Raw genomic sequence first — 17,689 nt, 5'->3', positions numbered from 1 at the left:
AGGAATGGTCAAAAATTCCCATAAACACACTCCTAAACCTTTTGTGGAAAGCCTTCCCAGAAGAGTTGAAGCTGTTATAGCGGACCCACTCCATATTACATTCACGTGCATGTTACAGCAGATGTCCCAAAACTTTTGGCAATATAGTGTATATGCTGGATTTACCTGATATACTGGCAACTGATTGTGTGTGTGGTGACTGTGTCCAGTGGTGCTTTTTCATTTCTGTGGGCACTGGGCAGTGAGTCTCACATTCCTCTCATTCTTATGTCACGCTCCATAAGTGATGGCAGGGTAGCCAGCTGGCTGACACACACACACACACACTCACACACACACAGACAAAAGCCTCTGTTATTGTAGCACAGCTGTAGGTGTTGCCTCTCTGCCCAGGAAGGCTCGGTTTGGGCTGTTCTGACCTCATCAGAGCCGAACAGCGTGGCATTTCAGCAAGAACAAACACAAGGGCTCGGACTGAGTGTCCCAGTCAGAGTGGGCTGCTGCAGGGTGGCACACACACAGTGAGGATTGTTAGTGGAGGGAATGATAATCAGAAAGTACTGTCCACAGCTAAACTGGGAGCACAGACTGGAACATCACATCATCCTGCCTGCTGCCTTGCATTCTGACTCATTCACACTGGCAGAGGTGTGTGTGTGTGTGTGTGTGTGTGTGTGTATGAAGAGGAGTGCTCGACATTCTGTATCTCCTACCTACCTTGCTATGCCTTTGGTTATCTGAGGAACACAGTCACGTCTGATATCACTTTCCAAATATTTTTTAGACACATCAGAGATGCCAGGGATATAATTAACCGGTCTCTAGTACATGAAAAAAAGTGACATTTGTCATAAAGACAAAAGCTAAGATCTATCTCATTCTCTCATTCTCTTGCTCTCTCTCTCTCTCTCTCTCTCTCTCTCTCTCTTTCTTTTAGATGAAAGCGTGAAGCTCTGGCTTCCACGAAGGCCACTGCTGCAGGCTGGACAGCGCAGCCACATGATCACATGACTCTGGACATGGATGCGGTCCTGTCAGACTTTGTTCGGTCCACAGGGGCAGAACCTGGTCTGGCACGTGACCTGCTGGAGGGTAAGAAAGAGATTTTTATTTTAAATTATACTAAAAAGGTGATTTCAAAATGCTTGGCTGATTCAGATTTGTTTCCATTAAAGCCTGAGTTCGTGATCTCGCAAAATAGTTGCGGTGTAACGATCACAGTCCTTCTCTATGGTATGATTTGTGAATTAACAGAAAGACTAATCCAGGTTTGAAACCTTAAAAAATTAGGCTCGATGTTCTAAATGTCCGTTTCTGTTAGTAGAAGGCGATACAGGAACAGGAAACGTTATGCTAATCTACAGAACCTAAATGCTATTCTAGCCCGCTAGCCAATTTTAGCATTCAGAGGAAGGAACTGCAATTTAAGCTAATGTTAAATAAAACAGGAATGTTTACTGTTAAATATGTAACATACTAGGAATTTGATGATGAAGTTTTAAACACAGTCATATTTCCCCTTTGTCTCTGACCTTTTGTAATAGTGCAAATACACTACAAGCATATAACAGTGACATCATAGTGCAGACAGAATGGTGGTGGGAAAAAAAGCTGAGGCTGGGATAGGAGGAGAATTTGAGAACATTTCCCAGTTGCATTTTAATGCACATTTATAGATCATTGTACACACATCATTCTTTATATGGGGAAAGGCATAAAGAAGTCACTAGGCCATTTAAAGTGGTTTCTTGGGCATTAGATATAACATACTAAACAATTTCCTTTTCATCATGGATTATTTTAATGCTCTAAAATGACATGTGAAAGGGCAGTAACTACACTGGAAAGAACTGTAAATTGTAATAATTGACATTTAAGATGATTTGTTATTAGCAGAATGCCTCCTCACTGTTGTCTGCATACGAAGAAGCAGCCACTCTGGCCTTTTGTGTGTTTTGGATGTAATGGTAGCAGTAATAAGTGCACTGTTTTATGCTCCGCTCTGCTTTGTTCAGTTCTGTAAATTGTGTCAGCAGAGGGCTATGACTGTGGAAAATAGTTTCCTTTGGCTAAGCTAACAATAATGAGCCATGTGATACAGTGTAGGGCAGTGATGGATGGCTCTGTTTGCTCAGCTCCAGACACTTCTCTCTAGCGCTCTGACTGAATTCAGGCCTCCATGTGTGCAGCTTTCAGACCACAAACACTAAATATCTCATGAGTGAATATTTCTGCTGCTGTCTCATATAGTCAAAACTGATGAAAAGATGAATGTGAAAGGCTGATTGAAGAAGAACTAGATTTATTATAATAATAATAATAATAATAATCATCATCATCATCATCATACACTAGATGGGTTGTTATGATTGTTTCTGGAAGTCTGCTTTCTCATAACAATATGTTGACCATTATTTTCAAAATGAAACGACCAGGTTGCGTCGTTGGCCTTCATTTGACATCGCATCTGTAATTTAAATATTATGCGTTCACAGAGCATCTCTGGCTAATTTGAAATATGTTATTCACATACTGTTCACTACGTCCTGCTTTTGAGTGGTGCTTAGCATAAGTGTTATGCGTAGGATGCCATTTTCCATCGAAGGGACATGATTTTATCAGAAATGGTTGAGACAGAAAGGCCTGTCATGTTTTCACTGCAATTGATCTTGTTTGAATCACAAGCAGTTGTCGGAATGAAAATGAGAAAAAGCACCTTTAAGATTCTCGACGCGGGTGACCGTACATATTAAAGGATTTCTAAATGAACACACAGTTCATACACATATCACCTCCGTGCTGCTTGGGTTGTTGTGTTTTCTCCTGCAGTGTGGTAGACTGAAGCTCGGAGGAGTTCTCTGGTCTTCTGCCTCTCTGATGTAATATACCGTGAGCGTCTGATTGTCATCAGGGAGGTCCACCCATGCTGGGACGTCGAGCTGATTTAACACTGCGTGTGATGGCTTTACGAGCCCGCTCCCCTGGGAGACCGTTGTGCCCGTTCAATGGAACTCATTCAGAAGTAGAGATTTGCTGGCACTGGTGCAGAAAGCATGGACATAAAAATATGCGCCCCTCTTTAAAAAGACAAGGAGTGCTGTTGATGACAAAACTGAAAGGGGAGGCGAGGCTCAGACGTTCTCTTGGTAAATTAGTGGAGATGAGATGGGTGTTGTCCGGGGAATTAGGACTGTCTGTGCTTGTCAGTCCGTGTCTTATTCAGCGCTTTCTTAACTGGTTCTGACAGTGTAGTCCTTTGATGTTCTCTTTGTGATCCCTTTGTTCACCTTAAAGGTAAATCAGTGTAAGGTTATCAACACACCTACGGTGGTGGTATCCACCGTCTGTCTGGCTTGCTGCTACTATCATCTTTACATGCCAACGTCGGGTCAGTGTGAATCTTTAGACCCTGACAGCCACTGATTGTAAAACACTTTACATTTACATTTCTGGCTTTTGCCAGACACCCTTATCCAGAATGACTTACATTTTATCTCATTTTATACAGCTGAGAAAATGAGGGTTAAGGGCCTTACTCAGGGGCCCAGCAGTGGCAGCTTGTTGGACCTGGGATTCAAACTCACAGCCTTCCAACTCTTTAACCATTAAGCTACCACATCCCCTACTTTCCCAATTAACTGTAGACATAAATCAGACTGTTCAAGCGAGTAAGACTTACTCTATTGCTATCACAGTTTATGTTACAGTATTCGAGATGTAATGAGATGTTGGAATATAGTTAAGTGACGTACGCCCAACCTTTCAGTCCAGTTATATGAATCTGACATTTTAAATGGTATGTTTTCCTACATATTTCAAATAGTGAAATTGTCCTCTGGGATTATGCAATAAGACAGGGCTGAATGTGCTGCGTGTACTGTAGCAGGAACTTCCTTAGTCAGCTGTGTTCAGCATGTGAAAACCCTTTCATACCTTTTTAAACACTCTTTCTCGAGTCTGCATGTTGCCTGTTACTGCGACTGTCTCCTCCTAGTGAGGTCTGATCTCAGGGTGGCCTCAATCATACCTTAACAGTAATGTGGCAGGTCACAGAACTGACCTGAAATCAGCAGAGCTGTGTGTTCATTCCTAAATCCCTCCATGTAGAGCCGGGCTGCTGTCGTGCCTGCCTCTGTTTATGATTAGCAATTTGTTAATTGGCTTTTAATGAGCCTTACCGCTGACATTTCACAGTGATGACAACTGAACTAATCAAATCCATGAATGGAAAAGGCTATAAAATCACACGAGGAGGTGAATTAAACATACCTGTAGTGATATCATGAGATTCAATACGAATAGCTCTGAGCTCTGAGTCATAAAAGGCTGATAAGTTAAATCCGTATTATTCCATACTTTGCTTTTATTGTGGTGGTCATTTCTATTCATGATAGAATGATCATCGTTTTCTGTAATGCAGTTATACAAACTATTGTCCCCCCACAAAACCAATAAGAGCTTCATTGAGATGAGCCACTTCCTGGAAACCATAACGCTGAAGTGTTGTTATTATCAAGCTCACACCCTAGAGACCTCAGCGGAAAGAGAAAGAGGGCCGTATACAATTCTGTGTCTGTGTTGTCATATGCACGAGTCAGAGCAGAGTGAAGCGCTGTGGAGAATAACGCCGGTGAAAAGTGCACAGACTGCATAGAGTCATCTTATTAGGCAAAGAAAGCAAGTAGTTTTACCTCTCTGTCCTTCACCAACAGCCGTATTCCCCGTCCAAGCCTACTCACTCCCATAATATATACAATGATCAGGCATAACATTATGACCAGTGCCAGGTGACGTGAATAAGACTGAGTATCTCCTCATCATGGCACCTGTTAGTGGGTGGGATATATTACGCAGCAAGTGAACATTTTGTCCTCAAAGTTGATGTTAGAAGCAGGAAAAATGGACAAACGTAAGGATTTGAGCGAGTTTGACCAAAAGGGCCAAATTGTGATGGCTAGACCACTGGATCAGAGCATCTCTGATCGGTGTAAATACATATCCAACATTCATACTGGGAATATCAGATCTGTTTAGCCCTGGTCAGGGAGTACACATACGGTTTGTGCGTCCCTTTTGTGCTCACTGTATACAAATGTGTGTGTGTGTGTGTGTGGGTGTGTGTGTGCTCAGTGTGCTCAAGCTGGGGGTTGAAGAAGGCTCAGCAGGTCTGTGGGTGTTGACTAGCAGCAGATGTATGCATGCTTAGCACTGATTACATGCAGGATCCCCCATGGAGATACAATCAAGAGTGCTGAATGAAGTCACCCTTCACTTCTCCTTGTAATCTCAAGGTCACCGGAGCGGGTGGTGTCCTGCACCGGAGCTCTCATTCTGATTGGAGGTTTCACTCAGATAATACATAATCAATCTCGATTAGACTCCCAGAGCTTGCTGAGAATGGAGCAGACAAGGTTAATACTGATTAGTATGTGTGACATGCTGAGCTTTAGGGTTTGTAGTTTTTAAGGTTAAAAAATCTGGTCTCGGCTGTCGCCTCGTTTTAGCCGTTTCTGTCAGCGTGAATCATTAGTCTAGAATCAGTGCTTATTAGGGAAACACTGTGAGTATGCAATCAGCTCAGGCTAGTCTCCCCACACTGTGCTGTCAGATGCCTCATGGAGTGTGTGGAACAGAGACTTGCATCACGTAGCCGCCTCTTTATGTCCACTAACCATACCAGAAAATTCTGCCTTAACCCCCAGCGGCAGCCATTAAGTCTCTTGTCTCTTGTCAGCTCTATGCCAATTGTTTGTCTGTCTCTCTGCGAGGCTTTTCCTGCTGGCTGAGCCTACAGACTCTCAGAGACACACTGTTCCTGTTACATTAGCACTTTCCTCATCCTGATCTGAGTTTGGACACTGTACCACTTTTACTCTAATACATGCATGCTGAAAAGCCTGCTCCACCCGTGTGCTTTCATGGTGCAAAGTGATTTTAAAATAGATTTTTTTATTATTAGGTTTAGATGAGATGGAGTTTAGATGAGATAGAGGAGGCCTGACTCAGTTAACGTTCACTGACAGAAATTCCTTTTAGGATCTTTCACAATGGGTGTCGTCACTGGACATGATATGTTCACTGTCACCCTCCAGTGTGCACCAGAGGTACTACAGCTCTTTTAAGATCATTTCACATGAACAGGTCTCTTTTGCAGCTACATGCAAAGACAATTAAAGAAAGATGTCTTTTATGCAATCTATAAGATATTGTCATTTTCTTTTATTACTTAATTTGTTATTTGATAGATTAGTAATGCCCGTTTTTGTCACTGTGGGCTCTTGCATTGCATTCTGCTGCTGTCTTTGTGTACATAAAAAGCAAGTGTTGCTCAATAACGAACAGTCTTTGTGAATGTCAGAGTCTTTGAGCTGACTGCATTCATTAGACACCTGAGCCCCAAAATGTGCTGTCTTCTTGTAGTCAGTATCTCCTCAAGCTGGAATGAAATCATTTTAAACCTCATCAGGAACTAATCTCTTGGCACTTTCTACAGTATTGATGTCCTTCAGTGTGCTTGGTGAGTTTCCGATCCCGTTTCTGTAACATTACACCATTTGACAGAAATTTATACAGAAGAGTTGTTAAGATTTGTCCATATGGTGAGATTATAATACTTACTACGATCTGCAGAACGTATGTGTACATGCGCTGAATGGCCGTTCCACTAAACTGCAAATTCTCTTTTAAAAACGTTTGGGCGAAGGCAGAAATCTATAAACGGAATAGGATTTGCATCGATTCTTGTGCCGTCTCATAGTTTGCACTCGGAGAGGTTTACATATCTGTTTATTTTTTGCTTCTGGACTGAGCTTTTAGCCAGTGATGCAGAGAGAATAATGCGTCTTGTAGAGTAGGGCGTTTAATTGGGTAAGGTGACGTCAGACTGTCACTTTTCACACTTGCTCACACGTTTGCACACATACAGACAGCAGTGTTGTCTCACTGCGGCTCATCTTCGTTGGTTGGCTTGAGAAAAGATTTCTCTCTGCAGTAGAGTAGTGTGAAGGCATGAGGTCTATAATAAGAGTTTTTTCTGACCCGCTTCTCTCTGCCCTGGAAGCACTGTCTGTCACTAAGATAAGAACACAGCTGGAGGAGGAGGGAGCAGACGGCTGTGTGTGTGTGTGTGTGTTGAGGTAAGTGTCACTTCCAATTATAAGGCCTCTTTCCTTGTGTTGATCCCCACTGAACCTTGAGACCTCAACATCCCCATTAAATGTGTACTGACCGATACACACCTTCCTATATGTATTCATGATATTATTCAGTAGCCTCTCCATCACGAAAGTGCAGGCTTTAATGGTCCGGATGATAAAGCAGACACATTAGCACTGAAAACTAGCACTAGTCTTTCTTCCTGTTGAGCGTGCTATGAAGCGGAACTCTATTGTCTGGAGTTTGATGAGGTCTTTAAGCATTTCAACACTTTCGTCTCGGCAGTCTGAGTAAACCGGGTTTAGATTATGGGAGATAGCAGTGCTAAAGTCGAAGGATTTATTTATCACTTCTGGATAAAACTGCGCACAGCGCAAAGCGAGTTTTATATTTTGTTCTTATGAAAACATTGCATACAGAGTACCAGGGGTTTTTATTCAGCCATTTTAGACTTTTTTAGGTCACCCCATTTTTGCCGTCACTGCTATTAAATTGGTTCCATTCTGTAGTCTGTAATTCACTGATGGTACAGTGGTCAGTTGATGTTTTTTATCAGGGTTTCTAGATGGACTTGCTATATGGTTGACTACTAAATGTTTGTATATTCACAGGAATAATAAAATAAAAATCATTTAGTAATAAAACATGCCTCAATAAAGTCATAAAAATCAGTTCAGGTTTATTTAACAGATATTAATTGCTAGTAATTAATATTGAAAAGATGTTAATTACGAAATTAGTTAGAAATTATACCTGATTTGTGTTTCCTCTGCTCAGTGTGATATATATATACACTATATTGCCAAAAGTATTCGCTCACCTGCCTTGACTCGCATATGAACTTAAGTGACATCCCATTCCGAATCCATAGGGTTCAATATGACGTCGGTCCACCCTTTGCAGCTATAACAGCTTCAACTCTTCTGGGAAGGCTGTCCACAAGGTTTAGGAGTGTGTTTATGGGAATTTTTGACCATTCTTCCAGAAGCGCATTTGCAAGGTCACACACTGATGTTGGACGAGAAGGCCTGGCTCACAGTCTCCGCTCTAATTCATCCCAAAGGTGTTCTATCGGGTTGAGGTCAGGACTCTGTGCAGGCCAGTCAAGTTCATCCACACCAGACTCTGTCATCCATGTCTTTATGGACCTTGCTTTGTGCACTGGTGCACAGTCATGTTGGAAGAGGAAGGGGCCAGCTCCAAACTGTTCCCACAAAGTTGGGAGCATGGAATTGTCCAAAATGTCTTGGTATGCTGAAGCATTCAGAGTTCCTTTCACTGGAACTAAGGGGCCAAGCCCAGCTCCTGAAAAACAACCCCACACCATAATCCCCCCTCCACCAAACTTTACACTTGGCACAATGCAGTCAGACAAGTACCGTTCTCCTGGCAACCGCCAAACCCAGACTCGTCCATCAGATTGCCAGATGGAGAAGCGCGATTCGTCACTCCAGAGAACGCGTCTCCACTGCTCTAGAGTCCAGTGGCGGCGTGCTTTACACCACTGCATCCGACGCTTTGCATTGCACTTGGTGATGTATGGCTTGGATGCAGCTGCTTGGCCATGGAAACCCATTCCATGAAGCTCTCTGCACACTGTTCTTGAGCTAATCTGAAGGCCACATGAAGTTTGGAGGTCTGTAGCGATTGACTCTGCAGAAAGTTAGCGACCTCTTCGCACTATGCGCCTCAGCATCCGCTGACCCCGCTCCGTCAGTTTACGTGGCCTACCACTTCGTGGCTGAGTTGCTGTCGTTCCCAAACACTTCCACGTTCTTATAATACAGCTGACAGTTGACTGTGGAATATTTAGGAGCGAGGAAATTTCAGAGCGACCCATTCTTTCACAAATGTTTGTAAAAACAGTCTGCATGCCTAGGTGCTTGATTTTATACACATGTGGCCATGGAAGTGATTGGAACACCTGATTCTGATTATTTGGATGGGTGAGCGAATACTTTTGGCAATATAGTGTATATATATATATATATTGTCTAATAATTGTCTCCAGCTTCTTTCGTGCAGTGTCCACTGAACAGCAGTCCGTTTCTCTCAAGCTAATAAACAGTTTCATTTATTAACACGTAGGAGTTCTGTTTCTATGCCACTAGGTGGTGGAGGGAATATATTTTTGGGTTGTTGTCCGTACATCTGTCCATCCATTCATCTAACAGAGATTTTCTCAAATCTATCTATAAGAGTGAGCAGTTGAGTGTTTGTAGGAATTTTATGGAAGTATTTTTGTAGATGAATGGATTTTTAAATTGATCAGGGTCAAGGTCACTACAAGGTCAGGTGTCAGAAATTATTTTACTTTTTTTTCAATAACTTCTTCCCTGTTAGAAGTATATTTTAAGGATATTTCAGGCATGCAAATTTTTAACAGGAAGATCTTGATTGGTCTAGACAGCAGAGGTGTTCCTGTTGACGTTGAGAAGATAGATAAAATAGATGAGCATTTCCTTCCTGTTTTCTTCTTAAAATACTTTTTGATTTCAGCTATAAGCTGCTCTGTCACACACAGGTGTAATTGTTCTCTGTCTGTGTGTTATAAAGGTAGATATGGAAGTCATTGTAATTTATATTTTTATTTTTATTATGTAGAAATTTGTTTAGATGCTTATTAGATTTAAATTGACTTTAGGTGACGGTTTTGGTGTTTGGAAGATTTTTTTAGCACTCACAGTTTTCTGTAAACTTTCACTCATTCCAGCTTGTGTGCTGAAGATGTATTCTCGCTGAGGGTAATTTGTTCATATGTTTTTTAAAGGTAAAAACTGGGACTTGAGCGCTGCTCTGAGTGACTATGAGCAGCTGCGGCAGGTCCACACTGCCAACCTGCCCCAGGTATTTAATGAGGGCCGTTACTACAAGCAGCCAGAGCGCAGTGGAACCCCACAGCACCTCAACAAGCTGGAGCAATGTCTGCAGAGACAAGAGGAGAACACTCAGGGTACGGTGAACATCTGCACTACTACTATCGATCAGTGATGATGTTGATGATAAGGATAATAATGAGAACAATTAGTGTGAGCCTCTCAGCAGCCAATTTTCTCAGGCCTTTTAAACCTCTCATAAATATATATATTTATACACCAATCAGCCATAACATTATGACCACTGACCGGTGAAGTGAATAAGACTTGAGTATCTCCTCATCATGGCACCTGTTAGTGGGTGGGATATATTAGGCAGCAAGTGAACATTTTGTCCTCAAAGTTGATGTGTTAGAAGCAGGAAAAATGGACAAGCGTAAGGATTTGAGTGAGTTTGATGAAGGACCAAATTTTGATGTCTAGACCACTGGATCAGAGCATCTCCAAAACTGCAGCTCTTGTGGGGTGTTCCCGGTCTGCAGTGGTCAGTATCCATCAAAGTATCCTTTAAGGACTTAAAAGATCTGCTGCTAACATCTTGGTGCCAGATACCACAGCACACCTTCAGGGATCTAGTGGAGTCCATGCCTCTTTGGGTCAGCGCTGTTTTGGCAGCAAAAGAGGACCAACATAATATTAGGCGTGTGGTCATAATGTTATGCCTGATCAGTGTATATATATGTATATATATATATATATATATATATATATATATATATATATATATATATATATACATATATATAGCAAAATTTTGTATATCCTTAGAATAAACTAAAATAAGAAGTATAATTTATAGATATTTTATAACAAGACATTTCAATGCGTAAATTTTCACTGATTTTACTTGATTGAATAAACTAAAATGGCCAAATAATGTATGTAAAGTCTTCATTTATAATTTATGTCAAGGTTGCGTCTGCATTTATTTGCATAATAGAAAAAAAATAATTGAGCACTCTCCACAGTTTCTCAAAACAATGAATTATTTATTTTCAAAATTTTGCCAACTGCATACACAATAAGCAAAACAATCAAAAACACAATGTAGCTCTGCAAATGATGGCCTTCTCATCCGTCTGTGTCTGGTGCAACAGAGAAGCGTCTCTCCCGGGGCATCTCACACGCCAGCTCAGCCATCATGTCTCTGGCACGGATGCACGTGACGGGCGAGTGCACCAGGGAGCAACTGCCTCTCGAGATGCCCATCTACACCTTCCAGCTACCTGACCTGAGTGTGTACAGCGAGGATTTCCGCAACTTCATCGAGTGTGACCTCATTGAGCAATCCACCATGGTGGCACTGGAGCAGGCAGGTGAGGGTGTGTTCGGCACCGGTGGCACGGCTTTCGGGCTCCGCTGACTGACCGCTAGCACAGACTGTAAGCTCAAGCATTTCACCCTGTATTCAGATGCCGCTGGTATTGTGTCACTTGGAAAGTGTCTCTGACAGCATCTATAGCAATGTCCACCTTTTGTATGGGCGTCGTCTTTCTTCACTGAGGTTATGTGAGCCGTGTGTGCATGTACGTGAGCCTGAACAGAGCACACCACATTATTTTAAGGCATTGTTTTGGATCAGTAGCAAAGTGGAGTTAAACTACCACATCAGAGCACAGCATTCTGTAGCCAGAACTGACATGGAGCCATATCCAATTATGTTTGTGATTAAGATATTATCTGCCATCTGCCTTTGTCTTGGAGAGATTAAAATCCCTCTCAGTCACGACTCCCTGAGGGGAGCAGAGCTTAGTGCACGAAACACCGAACTCCACTTCAGCTCACATTTCAGTAATTGTATCCTGAATAGGAAATGCTGCATTTTCTGGCAAAATTTGCATAAAAATGAAGAAAATAATTGGAGATTTGAGATGAAGCAGTTAGTCAACCATTCCCTGAATGGACTATATTAAATTACAAGCTCCACTCTCTTTTTAATTTATTGTGCACGACCTGCAACATGTTTTTAATCTCGGATTCTGATGTGCGGTGTGAGTGTGAGGATATCTGGCTGCTGTAAGTACAGGATGTTTGTGGTGTTGCAGAGCTGACAGCATGTAGCATGATGTATCGATGACCATGAAGCAGCAGACATGAAGGAGTGTAGGTGGGAAGCAAGGGGGAGCTGAAGATGGCGCTGTTCTCATCCCTGAAGAATCAAGTGGCTTAGTACACAGAGTCTCATAGTGCAACACAGTCACCTCATAGTGCAACAACTTCATAACTGTGTTATGAAGAAAACTTTATTTAAAGCAATCTGTGTGTGGATGCAAAGTCGGAAATCTGGTTTGGTTTCATTTTATTATTTATGAATTATCTCAATGTTTATAGGATTTGACTATAATGGAGCTTTGGAAGTATAGCGTTTGAATTTAATGGGAATATGGTACCAATATTTCATGCATGAAGCCTAAACACATAATTCTCTTATCTGTATGATTTACAAACCATTACCACAAACACGGATTTGTACAATCTGTCTTTTTAAAGATAGTCTGCTCTAAAGTGGGGAGATATATATTATTAATGGAGTCTTTAGAATTACACTATATTGACAAAAGTTTTGGGACACCCCTCCCTTTGGGATGAATTAGAGTGGAGACTATGAGCCAGACCATCTCGTCCAACATCAGCGTCTGACCTCACGAATGCACTTCTAGAGGAATGTTCAAAAATTCCCATAAACACACTCCTAAACCTTGTGGAAAGCCTTCCCAGAAGAGTTGAAGCTGTGATAGCTGCAAAGGGCGGGACAACTCCATATTACATTCATGTACATGTAAAGGCAGACATCCCAGTTTTGGCCTGTCTCACAGTCTCCGCTCTAATTCATCACAAAGGTGTTCTATGGGGTTGAGGTCAGGACTCTGTGCAGGTCAGTCAGGTTCCTCCACACCAAACTCACTCATCCATGTCTTTATGGACCTTGCTTTGTGCACTGGTGTGCAGTCATGTTGGAACAGGAGGGTTGTCCCAAAATTGTTCCCACAGAGATGTCCAAAATGTCTTGGTATGAAGCTGAAGCATTAAGGGGCCAAGTCCAACCCTTGAAAAGCAACACCTGAATTCAATGATTTGGAGGGGTGTCCCAAAACTTTTGGCAATATAGTGTGTATGGTTCTATTTGAATTTAATAATTTGTGGGTTTATTCGATTCTTATCTTCCAAAAAGAGAAGAAATACTTTGTCTTTAAGGGTTTTAAATTTTCTAAAAATTCTAAATAAGAGCAATGGATAAGACTTTCTTGTTTGTCGTTCCTCAACCTTTCTAAAAGTAAAACTAGAACCTCTGTAGATTCTATTATATTGCTTATTTTTTAAATATATTGACAGTATTTAAAAAAACTGCCTTTTTAATTCTATTTAAAGTGTCAAAATTCTTAAATATTGTCCATTCCTGTTCTTGTGACATGACTTATTCAGGTCATATAGGATTAATTACGTTGATAAAGGTTGAGAATTTATTATAAGTGTAGTGAGGCTGAGCGTTTTTCTGCAGGTCGTCTGAACTGGTGGTCCACTATATGTACGAGCTGTAAGAAGCTCCTTCCGTTAGCAACTACAGGGGATGGCAACTGCCTACTGCATGCCGCTTCCTTAGGTAAGCTTTATATCATAACCAGTTTATTTATGATCCCTTTATGTAGCGTTATAATGCTGCACAACTCCCATACACACAGCTTTAACATACCTGATCCAGTAAACCATTGTGTTTGTGTCGTTGGTTTGTCTGTCAGGGATGTGGGGCTTCCACGACAGAGATCTGGTGCTGAGGAAGAGTCTGTATGCTATGATGAAGAGCGGCGCAGAAAGAGAGGCGCTGAAGAGGAGATGGAGGTGGCAGCAGACGCAGCAAAACAAAGAGGTCTGACTCTCCTGAACCACCTTCCTCCTCATGCAGCACTAAAGCTGCTTTCACGCTAGGGTTTTTTTTCCACAGAAATAACACTCCTTAGAGCACTTTTTGTATTGAGTTGCTCTTGTGACACCTACGCTGTACTGCTGATTAGCTCACTTATCTATTTATAATTATTAGCAACAAAGATCAGATTGATTTCGGAGAATTTTCCAGAAGCTTCAGACCTTTTTGAGGAAAAAAAATCCTATAGGCTCACATGTAAAAAGGTGCTGACTGAATAAAGGTATAAAAGCAAGGACAAACTCATAATCAGCTGGAGGACATAATAAGTAATGTTCCATCTTTGGGGTTATTTCAGTATCTCTTTTGATTTATTATTATTTTTTAAAATATATTTCTAATTCTCCTAGCCTAGATGGCTATTCCCTGAAGTACTTTTGTAGATGAGCAACTGAAAGATGTTTACTATTAAGCCTTGGTTCATATAATCAGACTTCACTGAAGTGGAAACCGACAGCAGCTAATGCTTTTTATCTGAACCTTCAGTGTCCCCGAATGCCCTGCTGTCACCACATGTCATGTCATTGTTGTAAACAGCGTGAGTGAATACAGTAGTTTGAAAGGCGTAGGTGTGCGGTGTGGTTTGCCTGATTTATAATGTAGAAGAGGTGGAGATGGCTCGATGTGTGTGTGTGTGTGTGTGTGTGTGAGCTGAAGAGAGAATGTAGTATGAGTGGGTGTGTTTCCATTTGTTGCCACATTCGCCGTTACCCTCTAACTAGCTCCCCTTGCTCTTTCTATAGTCAGGGTTGGTGTATACAGAGGAAGAGTGGGAGAGAGAGTGGAACGAACTGCTGAAGTTGGCCTCCAGTGAACCTCGCACACACATCAGCAAAAATGGCAACACCAGTGGAGGGTAAAGCTCAGCAGCCCACACACATCCACCCACAAATATACATACATCTATACACACACACACACACACACACATTACACTATTGATATATATTCTTCCACTATTCAAATGTTCTTCTTTTCACTCTAAGCATGATCTTTTTCCACAGGTATGATTTATATTCCCTGAGCCTTCACGTACACACATCTCCCACAGATCATTTACATTAAACTCATTCTTATACACGCTCTCAGCTCACGTAGTTAAAATGATACAGATTCAGTTTGGTATTGTGATATGTGATCTCTGAAATGTCCTGAATCAGTGTAAAAAGGCACCATCTTTTCACGGGACAGCGTAAAACCTTGCTTTTTCATTTTCCGAACAGGTTTATATGAGTACAAGTGAGTCACAGTGTAGTTCTAACGATTAACACACAAACACTAACTACTAAAGACAAACATGATACATGTATTTATTGTACATTTCAGCATGTTGTGGTTTGCGTGTGTTGTCGATGTTAAACCGATTCGAGTGAAGGATCATGCTTCTGGTATGTTTTGGATAAATGGTCGTTCATGATATCCTGTGTTTGTGGTAGGACGGTGACGTTTGTACCTATTTGCACTTATCTAAGGATAAGCTTTCTACTAAATCCTTAATCTTAGCTTGTGGGTTAGGAGGAGTCACAACACTAATCTGTGATAGCAGGGAGAGGCAACATCTGTGTGTGCATTTGAGCTATTAAATTTCACAAGAGATTAACAACATCTATTAGATTTAAATCCTTCATACGACCTCTATAAAGAGTTATGGACCACGGCATGTTCATTACTGCAGTGTGTGTCAGATGTACAAGACTGGAATTGATTGTGTATTTGATATTCTGTTGTTTGTTTGCTAGCCATTGTGAAAGGTTCGAGTTTGTTTAGAAACAGTGCCACCTGGTGGCCTTGATCGGCAAGTAACATGAACTAATGATCACATTAAAATGTTTTATAATGACGTCACGTTGATTGAGACTCGTTTGTGTAGAGCAGGCCGGAGTGCAGGAATGCTGGAGAATTTATTCATTGTGTTCTGTTCTGCTTATGCGCAACATATATTTCAGTTTTTCACTCATTGTCAGACCTTTTTCTTTGACCTAATGAGTTGTTTTTGTTTTGCTAGACACTACAATTCTGGCTCCAGAGTTATGTTGAAGAATTGAGTGGAGTTTATTTCAGGGCACAGGGTAGCAGAGTGGAAACAGTGCGTGCGTGCGAGCACACTGTGGTTTTACTTTGTTTGTGTTGTGAAATCTACAGAGTCTGATGACAGACAGTGATATGCGCAGCTCACGGCTCTGCTTTCTGTTTGAGCCTGCTCCTAAAGTATAAAGTACTCTGTGCTATCAATATAAAACTTTTATTGGATGTGCACTAAGAATTATTCCTGAATCAGCTTCTTCTTCCAAGAGGCTCGTTTTAGTCCATTGTGATTATTGAGCACTTATTGCAGCAGGCTGGGGAACTCTAACATACATCAGTAGTCCAACACCTTAACCACTGAGCTACTACATTCCCATAACTTACTAGTTCAAGTCACTACAGTGTCTATAGTGAAATATACCTGTAATATGTTTATAGATTTTTTCCCCCTTAAATTTTTTTCTGTTATTTAGCACACAGTACTTTTCTCTAATCATTCAGCATAAACTCAACTAGAAATCGGATTAACTTTATTTTTAGTTAGTTACATTTGTGTAAGAAATGTACACATTTATTTTGCTAAAGAATAAAAAAAACGAACACAAGGAACACGTCCCCAAAACAGATACATGAACAGTGGCATTCTTACTGAAACTATTTTAATTAAAAAAAAAGAAATAAAATAAATAAAATATACACCAATCAGCCATAACATTATGACCACCTGCCTAATATAGTGTTGGTCCCCCTTTTGCTGACAAAACAGCCCTGACCCGTCGAGGCATGGACTCCACTAGATCCCTGAAGGTGTGCTGTGGGATCTGGCACCAAGATGTTAGGAGCAGATCCTTTAAGTCCTGTAAGTTGTGAGGTGGGGCCTTCATGGATGGGACTCATTTGTCCAGCACATCCCACAGTCAACACTTCAAACTGGCTGTTGTGGTCATCAAACCATTTCTGAAGCATTTCTGCTTTGTGTCACAGCGCATTATCCTGCTGAAAGAGGCCACAGCCATCAGGGAATACCGTTTCCATGAAAGGGTGTACATGGTCTGTAACAATGCTTAGGTAGGTGGTGCGTGTCAAAGTAACATACACATGGATGGCAGGACCCAAGGTTTCCCTGCAGAACATTGCCCATAGTGCCCTTCTTCCCATGGTGCATCCTGGTGCCATGTGTTCCCCAGGTAATCGACGCACACGCACCCGGCCATTCAAGAAAATGTGATTCCTCAGACCAGGCCACCTTCTTTCATTGCTTCGTGGTCCAGTTCACGTGCTCATTATTGCCGCTTTTGGTGGTACACAGGGGTCAGCACGGGCACCCTGACTGGTCTGCGGCTATGCGGCCCCATACACAACAAACTGTGATAGACTGTGCATTCTTACCCCTTTCCATCAGAACCAGCATTAAGTTCTTTAGCAATCTAACCACTGCAGACTGGGAACACTCCACAAGAGCTGCAGTTTTGGAGATGCTCTGATCCAGTGGTCTAGCCATCGCAATTTGGTCAAACTCACTCAAATCCTTACACTTGTCCATTTTTCCTGCTTCTAACATCAACTTTGAGGACAAAATGTTGACTTGCCTAATATATCCCACCCACTAACAGGGGCCATGATGAGGAGATACTCAGTCTTATTCACCTCATCCGGCACAGCTCATAATGTTATGGCTGACCGGTATATATATATATATATATATATATATATA

At 41.6% G+C, this 17,689-nt stretch overlaps 1 protein-coding gene across 2 annotated transcripts in view; it reads left to right on the top strand.

Moving 5' to 3' along the window:
- The window catches only part of otud7a (OTU deubiquitinase 7A), an 81,025-nt gene that overhangs the window by 37,437 nt on the left and 25,899 nt on the right, over nucleotides 1–17,689 (top strand). For both annotated transcript variants that reach the window (XM_058408974.1, XM_058408973.1), the window contains 6 exons: nucleotides 938–1,092; nucleotides 9,926–10,108; nucleotides 11,129–11,347; nucleotides 13,531–13,632; nucleotides 13,769–13,896; nucleotides 14,694–14,806. In XM_058408974.1, coding sequence (XP_058264957.1) covers nucleotides 1,008–1,092; nucleotides 9,926–10,108; nucleotides 11,129–11,347; nucleotides 13,531–13,632; nucleotides 13,769–13,896; nucleotides 14,694–14,806 — 830 coding nt within the window. In that variant the 5' untranslated portion in view covers nucleotides 938–1,007. The remainder of the gene's footprint in view (nucleotides 1–937; nucleotides 1,093–9,925; nucleotides 10,109–11,128; nucleotides 11,348–13,530; nucleotides 13,633–13,768; nucleotides 13,897–14,693; nucleotides 14,807–17,689) is intronic.

The sequence above is a fragment of the Hemibagrus wyckioides genome, linkage group LG14 (assembly GCF_019097595.1).
Source record: "Hemibagrus wyckioides isolate EC202008001 linkage group LG14, SWU_Hwy_1.0, whole genome shotgun sequence".
Classification (NCBI taxonomy): Eukaryota; Metazoa; Chordata; class Actinopteri; order Siluriformes; family Bagridae; genus Hemibagrus; species Hemibagrus wyckioides.
This window is presented reverse-complemented; position numbering and strand designations above follow the sequence as displayed.